Source organism: Podarcis tiliguerta, assembly GCF_965153285.1.
Source record: "Podarcis tiliguerta genome assembly, chromosome: 3".
NCBI lineage: Eukaryota > Metazoa > Chordata > Lepidosauria > Squamata > Lacertidae > Podarcis > Podarcis tiliguerta.
In genome coordinates, this window is record NC_139536.1 from 118,765,313 (window position 1) to 118,774,849 (window position 9,537).

At 41.2% G+C, this 9,537-nt stretch overlaps 1 protein-coding gene across 1 annotated transcript in view; it reads left to right on the forward strand.

Annotated features, from left to right (window-relative positions):
* Window positions 1-7,308, forward strand: part of KPNA3 (karyopherin subunit alpha 3) — a 33,945-nt gene extending 26,637 nt beyond the window's left edge. The window contains exons 16-17 of the mRNA XM_083435597.1: window positions 2,631-2,725; window positions 4,667-7,308. Of these exons, the coding sequence (XP_083291723.1) occupies window positions 2,631-2,725; window positions 4,667-4,765 (194 nt within the window). The 3' untranslated portion in view covers window positions 4,766-7,308. The remainder of the gene's footprint in view (window positions 1-2,630; window positions 2,726-4,666) is intronic.
* Window positions 7,309-9,537: the final 2,229 nt, after the last annotated feature.

Consider the following 9,537-nt stretch of genomic DNA (forward strand, 5'->3'; position numbering starts at 1 on the left):
AGCCTCAAGGTCCATAAATAACAACACCCTAGTGGTCCCAGGCCCTAAGGAAGTTAGATTGTCTTCAGCCAGAGCCAGGGCCTTTTCAACTCTGGCTCTGGCTTGGTGGAACGCTCTGCCTCATGAAACCAGGGCCCTGCAGGATCTGATTTCTTTCCGCAGGGCCGGTAAGACAGAGTTGTTCCGCCTGGCCTTTGGCTTGGAGCCAATTTGATTCCCTCCCTCCCTCTCTTTCTTTTTTCTTTTCCTTCTCCTCCTGCGATGAGGCTACATTTTAATATTTTAATGTTCCATTATTTTAATGTTGTATTTTACTTTTGTTTTTAAGTTGTAATCATTCATCTTGTTTTTATTATTCCTTGTAAGCCGCTCTGAGCCCGGCCTTGGCTGGGGAGGGCAGGGTATAAATAAAAAATTATTATTATTATTATTATTATTATTATTATTATTATTATTATTAGAATCATAGAATCATAGAATCATAGAATCATAGAGTTGGAAGAGACCACAAGGGCCATCGAGTCCAACCCCCTGCCAAGCAGGAAACACCATCAGAGCACTCCTGACATATGGTTGTCAAGCCTCTGCTTAAAGACCTCCAAAGAAGGAGACTCCACCACACTCCTTGGCAGCAAATTCCACTGTCGAACAGCTCTTACTGTCAGGAAGTTCTTCCTACTGTTTAGGTGGAATCTTCTTTCTTGTAGTTTGTATCCATTGCTCCGTGTCCGCTTCTCTGGAGCAGCAGAAAACAACCTTTCTCCCTCCTCTATGTGACATCCTTTTATATATTTGAACATGGCTATCATATCACCCCTTAACCTCCTCTTCTCCAGGCTAAACATGCCCAGCTCCCTTAGCCGATCCTCATAAGGCATTGTTTCCAGGCCTTTGACCATTTTGGTTGCCCTCCTCTGTACACGTTCTAGTTTGTCAGTGTCCTTCTTGAACTGTGGTGCCCAGAACTGGACACAGTACTCCAGGTGAGGTCTGACCAGAGCAGAATACAGTGGCACTATAACTTCCCTTGATCTAGATGCTATACTCCTATTGATGCAGCCCAGAATTGCATTGGCTTTTTTAGCTGCCGCGTCACACTGTTGGCTCATGTTAAGTTTGTGGTCAACCAAGACTCCTAGATCCTTTTCACATGTACTGCTCTCAAGCCAGGTGTCATCCATCTTGTATTTGTGCCTCTCATTTTTTTTGCCCAAGTGCAATACTTTACATTTCTCCCTGTTAAAATTCATCTTGTTTGTTTTGGCCCAGTTCTCTAATCTGTCAAGGTCGTTTTGAAGTGTGATCCTGTCTTCTGGGGTGTTAGCCACCCCTCCCAGTTTGGTGTCATCTGCAAATTTGATCAGGATGCCCTTGAGTCCATCATCCAAGTCGTTGATAAAGATGTTGAATAAGACCGGGCCCAAGACAGAACCCTGTGGCACCCCACTAGTCACTCTTCTCCAGGATGAAGAGGAACCATTGATGAGCACCCTTTGGGTCCGGTCAGTCAGCCAGTTACATATCCACTGAGTGGTAGCATAGTCAAGACCGCATTTTACCAGCTTCTTTACAAGAATATCATGGGGCACCTTGTCAAATGCCTTGCTGAAATCAAGGTAGACTACATCCACTGCATTCCCTTCATCTACCAGGCTTGTAATTCTGTCAAAAAATGAGATCAGGTTAGTCTGACATGACTTATTTTTCAGAAATCCATGCTGACTATTGGTGATCACAGCATTCCTTTCTAGGTGCTCACAGATTGTTTGCTTAATGATCTGCTCCAGAATCTTCCCTGGTATTGATGTTAGACTGACTGGGCGGTAATTATTTGGGTATAATTATTATTATATTTAGCTCAGAGAAGAGAAGGCTAAGAGGTGCCATGAAAGCCATCTTCCAATATCTAAAGGTCTGTCACATGGAAGATGGAGCAAGCTTGTTTTCTGCTGCTCCAGAATGTAGGACCTGAACCAATGGCTTCAAGTTATAAGAAAGGAGATTCTGACTCAACATCAGGAAGGACTTTCTAACAGTAAGAGCTGTTAGACAGTGGAACAGTCTCCCACGAGAGGTTGTGGACTCTCCTTCCTTGGAGGTTTTTAAACAGAGGTTGGATGGCCATCTGTCATGGAAGCTTGAGCTGAGATTCCTGCATTGCAGGGGGATGAACTAGATCAGGGGTTGGCAACCTAAGGCTCATGGACCCCCGCTGCCCGCTCGGTCGGCTCACGTGCACCGTGCTAAACCAGCGCAGAGCAGAGTGGGGACCGCCTCGTGACGCTGGCCAGCTTCCCATTGGCTGCAGGAACTTCCTGCAGCCAATGGGAAGCTGCGCATGCCTCCTCTGCACCAGAAGGAGCGTCAGAAATAGCGTTTGCGCGCGCGCACACACACACACACACACTCCGGCCCACCATGGCATCTGCGGGACCGTGAACCGGCCCAAGCCACAAAAACTTTGCTGACCCCTGAACTAGATGACCCTCATGGTCTCTTCCAACTCTACATTTCTGTGATTCCATGCCACCAGCTGTCTTCATTTCACTGGCAGACAGACTTAATTGGGTTACAGCTTGCAATTTCTTAATTTATTAAACTTGTCATTTTTCTTGCTTCTCTTTGACCAGGCTTGGAGAAAATTGAAGCACTGCAACAACATGAGAATGAAGACATTTATAAGCTAGCATTTGAAATAATAGATCAGTATTTTTCTGGTGATGAAGTAAGTACCTCTGACTTCTAAAATGTAACAGCAGTAAGTGGCTGCTTTGAGTACTCTGAAGAAATATTGGTGTGGGCCAATGTAAAATGCTCTGAAAAACCACTTTTTCCCTGTACACCGGAGGCACAGTTTCCATTCAGTGTTCTATTCCAGCCAGTGTTACATCTGTGCAGTACTTCATATTGCCAGCAAAACAGAAACGTGCTGGCTTGTTAAAACAGGAGGCAGCAGCTTCTGCTGAGGTTCCTAAGATATGCATTACTTGCAACTGAGATAGGTGCTCTGCACATAGTTTACAGCAGCACCTGAGGATGGAGATTTTGAAAACTTTAAAATGTTGTGGAACAAATACTCACATATGCATGCTGGGTAATGCTGGAAGACTACCCTTAACACCCTCTCTTCTGCATGCTCAATGCTGCAATCTGTAATTCACTTTAGTTTGGAGGACCAATTTAGTAATAGTCATGTACACAGTACAGTAAGCATGAAATAAAAGTGCTGGAAAAAAGTAATATTCCATGTCATGTAGCACCCCAATGTATGTAAGTATGTGTGTAAATAGCTTACTTGCCTCTCCCTGCCCTCAGCACAGCCTCTTGAAACAACAACTCCCCACCCCAATAACTTACAAATAATTTACTTTACTAAACAAAGACAAAATGATACTCTAGCCTTCTCAAAGCCTCAAGTTGGTTTCAGGACATAGAATCATAGAATCATAGAATTATAGAATCATAGAGTTGGAAGAGACCACAAGGGTCATCGAGTCCAACCCCCTGCCAAGCAGGAAACACCATCAGAGCACTCCTGACATATGGTTGTCAAGCCTCTGCTTAAAGACCTCCAAAGAAGGAGACTCCACCACACTCCTTGGCAGCAAATTCCACTGTCGAACAGCTCTTACTGTCAGGAAGTTCTTCCTAATGTTTAGGTGGAATCTTCTTTCTTGTAGTTTGTATCCATTGCTCCGTGTCCGCTTCTCTGGAGCAGCAGAAAACAACCTTTCTCCCTCCTCTATGTGACATCCTTTTATATATTTGAACATGGCTATCATATCACCCCTTAACCTCCTCTTCTCCAGGCTAAACATGCCCAGCTCCCTTAGCCGATCCTCATAAGGCATTGTCTCCAGGCCTTTGACCATTTTGGTTGCCCTCCTCTGTACACGTTCTAGTTTGTCAGTGTCCTTCTTGAACTGTGGTGCCCAGAACTGGACACAGTACTCCAGGTGAGGTCTGACCAGAGCAGAATACAGTGGCACTATAACTTCCCTTGATCTAGATGCTATACTCCTATTGATGCAGCCCAGAATTGCATTGGCTTTTTTAGCTGCCGCGTCACACTGTTGGCTCATGTCAAGTTTGTGGTCAACCAAGACTCCTAGATCCTTTTCACATGTACTGCTCTCAAGCCAGGTGTCACCCATCTTGTATTTGTGCCTCTCATTTTTTTTGCCCAAGTGCAATACTTTACATTTCTCCCTGTTAAAATTCATCTTGTTTGTTTTGGCCCAGTTCTCTAATCTGTCAAGGTCGTTTTGAGGCATCACTTGATGTATTTATTTGAGGAATTAGTAGCTATCTTCATGCATTCTTAATAACAGTTAAGTTACTATTTGAGGTGAGCTGCAGGGTCTAGTAGTGTGTTAGGTCCATCACCAACTCATTGTCAGGAGCAAGCCAGCCCAGTGTAATTATTGGCATTCAAATAGAGTTCCGAGGGATTGCCACCAGCTCAGTGCCCCAGGAGATTGCTCATAAGAGCAGCAGATTTCAAAATGTCTCAACTTTTGTAACATGTCCAAGCCTTCTGTATGCATGGTGTGTATTTTTGATACCTGCTCTTGTACTGTTGGGCGGAATATGTTGTCTGTGAGTGGGGGCTATTTATAAGGTGAACAATGAAATCCCATGGTATGCACTTTCTTTGCTTTTGTAGATTGATGAAGATCCCAGCCTCATTCCTGAGGCAACACAAGGAGGTACTTACAATTTTGATCCAACGGCCAATCTTCAAACAAAAGAATTTAATTTTTAAGTTCCATACAATGCAGCTTTTCTATTCCACACCTGTAAAATGTACCACCTGATGGTTGCCGTTGAAAAAAGGACTCCAAGCATATGCCTCTTTGTCTGATGCTTCTAAAGCAAGTTGTATCTCCGTCACTTTGCCGTTGCCAAAAGTAACTCTCACACGGACCATAAATGCATATGCATGATCTCATAAACTGTTCAGAGTTGTTGTTTTTTAACAACCCGTGCTACCTTTCCTCTTGTTTTTGCCTTTTTTTGCCCCTGGTGCCACAAGCTGACAACTGCAGTCTGCAGTTTTAAGAATATCCCTTTGTGGTGGCGGCTCATTGGCTTTCCACAGAAGAGTAGCTTTCTTTCTAAAATAGTGCACTGTGGATCAAGACTCTTTAGTATGATGCTTACATTTTGGAAGACTTCCAAGAGGCCCTGTTTATTTTTTAAGCCTCTACTGTTGTCCTCTACAAACATATTTTCATATATTTAATGTGGAAGAATAAACAAAGAAAACGCAAGTCAAATTATTTTCATTGGTGAAACTGAAATTTTAAAAGAACTTGGTAATTGATTAGTGTAAAAACAGACTACATATATCAGTAATTGTGTTCATTACTGCCTTAGAAGCTTGGGTTTGAAGAATGAAGTTTGCATTTGGACTAGTAAAACATGACCAGTATACCTAATTTTTGAGAACAGCAAGCTGTACTTGACCACTCTTCAGCCTGTGTGTTCCTGCTGTTTTGGAAATAATGAAAATGCTGTGCATGGTATTTTACCTGAGCTACAATCTGTTACGGACTTGAACTTCGTTTTAAGTTGAAAGCAAGAATTCCATATTAAAGAAACAAAGCTACCCCAAATGAGCATTGGTTAGCAAGAATCTTGCTTTCATCTTTTAGTAGTCAATGCATTATTTTTGTTTTAAATTTATAACTGAATAATGTTGATTTATATTGGTTTAAACTGTGGAGCTTTCATGTTTACTGTAATTTAGTCTTAAACTATTTTTTTACTTACCAGTGCTTATGATGATGTGGTTGGCAACAAACTAGCAACTATTTTAGGAGCATCATAAAAGCTTCATTCTTGGAGTATTGGAAAAATAATAGAAAAATTAGTCTCTAAACCTATTCATATAGTTAAGATATGTATTAGTTGTGTGAGGCTTTGTGGAAGCTGCTACTATTCAGAAGAAGCGTAACATGCAGCTCACCATGAATAAATTTGCATAAGCTGGTAACATGGGAGATCATTAATATTGGGGTAATGTCCAGCCTGGCTTTTCAGAGGATCTGGGATTGCTGTGGGTAAAGATGAAATTTAAACTTTGTAACCTGTCACACAAACTGGTATTGTTGCTGTTGTTCACTGGATGTACTTTCCCCAATGCCTTGATGTGAAGGGATACTGAAAACGTAAAACTAATGTAGTTATTGGATGTGGGTTGTATTTACTGTGACGAAGATAAGGACAGATGCCATCACAAGCTTTGTTGATCAGCTGTTTTTCCACTGATGAGCAAAACATTGCAGGTGTTCATTCATTAAATCTATCTGCCAAGGTGGAGCCACTTTAAAGAGTGAGTTGTATTGTATCTTAAAATGATACAAGTATGTGTTTTAAACTGCAAGATTTTTACTTGCTAGATACTGTGTTTTAATACAGTGGTTTGGCCTCTATTTATAGGTTTTATAAATTTTAAAATCAATTTCTCTTTAAGGTGGCTCAGACTTTTCAACTCTTGTGCACATAAAATTGAGTTGAAGTTCATTGTGCCTTTTTTCTTTACCCAGACATTAAGTTCATTTGGTAACTGTGTCCTATATTAACACATTTTACTGGAATTGTGTTGTGCTTGCTAAAAACTAGACATTTCAAAATCAGAATTAGATTTGGTCATAGGTTTTGGAATTTCAAAGCAGGTATGCAGTTGATGTGAAAAAATGCCCCTCATTTTATAGTATGCCTGTGTCCGCTGTCTTAGATGCTACACACAAAATGAGATAAATGATTTTTCACTACTGTGAAGACTGAGATGAACATAGGAAAACTTGTTTAAAGCAGTAACTTAGATTTTTCTCATTATTCTGTCACCTTATCAGCCCTTGTTTGGGATCCAACCATTTTAAAGTTAAAGGAAACAAACGCTTGAATCCAAAGATCCTGCTGTGCAAGAGGGGGAGATTTTTGCAGTTGTGCTGAGAGTTTCCTCCCATCTACTTATATAAGTGATATCAGAGTGTCAAGAGGCCTCCAGAACAGGAGGCACTGAAGGCTGCAGATGGAGGAAATGGTATCCCTTCTCTCTTACCCCACTTGCAGAGTTTCTTCCAGTCATGCCATGTATTAGGATCTTTGTATGCAAGCCAAAAGTATATTGCTGCACTTTTAAGTTTTCAGAAGTGGTTTAAAATTGCATTGTGTTATTTTTTTAACTCTCAGTTAATAGATTAAATTGTTACTTCAAAAGAGGCATCTAAATGTGTTCCTAATTTTGTATATGGGCTTAGGTTTTATAACCAATAAAAAGCTGCTATCAAATACTACAAACCTGTAAGACCTTATTTTGAAAACAGTGATGTGCTTTAAGTGGATTTGTAGGCTTACTTTTCTTTGACCATTTTCAAATGACAATATGTCCTCTAGTAACCTGAACTGACTTCTTAAAGCATTACCAAAAATAAAACAGTATTTACAATGGTCAACATAATAGATAATAATTCTTTATTTTGAATATGCATCTAATTAAGAAGCTTTGTATTTAGCACATTGATATTCATGTACAAAAAGGTGTCATAACTTTTGTCTGATATCTTTGTTCTGTTAAAGAGTCTTCTGTTAGAAGGAAAAATACGGTGTCACATAGCAATTTGTGGTCATTGTCAAATTAATCAAGCCTCAGTTTGATTGTAAAATGACAATGGCAGTAATGCTTTTTAAAAAAAGATATAGTACAGTTCTGAGTGTTGTCCTATTCTGTATGTGATAGGAAACTAATCTCAGGGAATATACTTGCAGTGTTCCACATATGCAGTAATCCAACACTAGTGTAACAGCATGACATATACTCCTGCAACAGGGGTAAAAGACTATCAGAAGCCACTGGGGGTGGAAATAAGGGGATATATATGTAGCTACCGTATCTGACTAGACTGAAACTGCTCCTCAACCAATTTGGTAAATTTCACAATTCTGGTGGCTGAAATGGAGCCCAGATAAACTGTTGAAGTCAGATACGGGGTAGAGGTTTCCTGCACAGGAAGCCCCCCAACATTACGTTTGCAACAATTATTAAGCTAATAACATTACTTGTATTTTGTAATGACATTTTTGAAATGTAAGTCCCCCTGAATCCCAGCGTAGATTAAATAAGATACATTAAATAAAATACTGATAAAATGATCCCAATGCTCAGTGATAGACCATCTCCAGTTAGGAGTCAGGTAAGAAGGTGACAGAGAGATGCTGATACTCTGGAGTGCTATTGCTAGTCAGATGATGCTTCCTCACTATTTTTGTATATTCATTAAAAGGTTTACATCCCACTTTTCACATAAGTATCAAAGCAGTGTGCAATAATAAACAGGATGTTTAATGTGGAATTGTCTTGCTTTGTTCATTCACTTTTTATAGCACATTGTCAAATTGTCCTGTGTTTTTGCTAGGCTCCTTCTGTCTTTCTTGGGGTGCTTCCAGAGAAAGCTTTAAATGTACCATCACCTTGCCTCCTTCACAGTCCAACAAACATAGTAAGCAAATTGTGATCTCTTGTGTGTGTTCTTATCTTTTCATCTTGCCACAGAAAATCCATTAAGGAAAAAAGAACGGAATAGCTGCACAATCTCTTGGCAGCTGTGAATAGGAAAATGTGCAAGTGAGGAACAGCAGTAGAGGTTATCCCGAGGGATGGTGGATAAGCACTCCTTTCTATGGACTCTCATTTATTTCTGGTTTCACAGCCATCTCATGCTTTGCATGTCCTTTCCCATGAACTATCATCACTTAGCCTTAATTGTTTCCTGGAATGAGGGTTACTCAGTGTACACACTATTTAACTAGTGGGTTTCAATGAAAACAGCAGTGGTTACTTCCAAATACAGATGTGTAGAATGAACACTGCAGTCGTTAAGCCCTGTGCTACAGACACTGTTTCATAATCTGCATTTCCCTTCTGTTACAGTAGAATTGTGTAACTAACAAGTAGGGGAAACTAAGGCTGCAAGTTTCCTGTCTGGGTTGTGAAACTGATCAAATCAGGTGGTTCCACTAGATCCACATGACTGATTCTCAGGTGAAATGAATAGGGCTTGTAGCTCAACTTGCAACCATGTTTACTTAGAAGTATATTTACCTGCAACACTTTAGGCCTCTGATGCAGAAACTTAAAAACAAACAAACCCTGTAAACAAGTATTTGGCAATTGTGAAGGCAGAAGCACCCGCTTTAAAACATCAGCAGGGTATACAGAATCAGAATGGTAGAGTTGGAAGGGGTCTCAAGATGCGGCTCGCAGAAAGACAAGGGTGCCCACGCAAGCAGCATTTCTGCCCTGGTGTGAGGTGCCAAAAACACAATGAACCGCGTGTGGCCAGTTGGTAATTGTGCTTGTTGCTTCCCTCAGGAGAGCAGTGCTTGGAGCTCCGCCTCCTCCGAGGGAAGGCAGGCCCGGGAGCGCGTCTCTCTTGCCTTCCCCGCTTACTAGCTCTACGGCGATCCAAGGGGCGTCGGGAGGCCGCCTTTGATTGGCTGTGGCCCCAGGGAGCCGGCGCGGGACAGGCA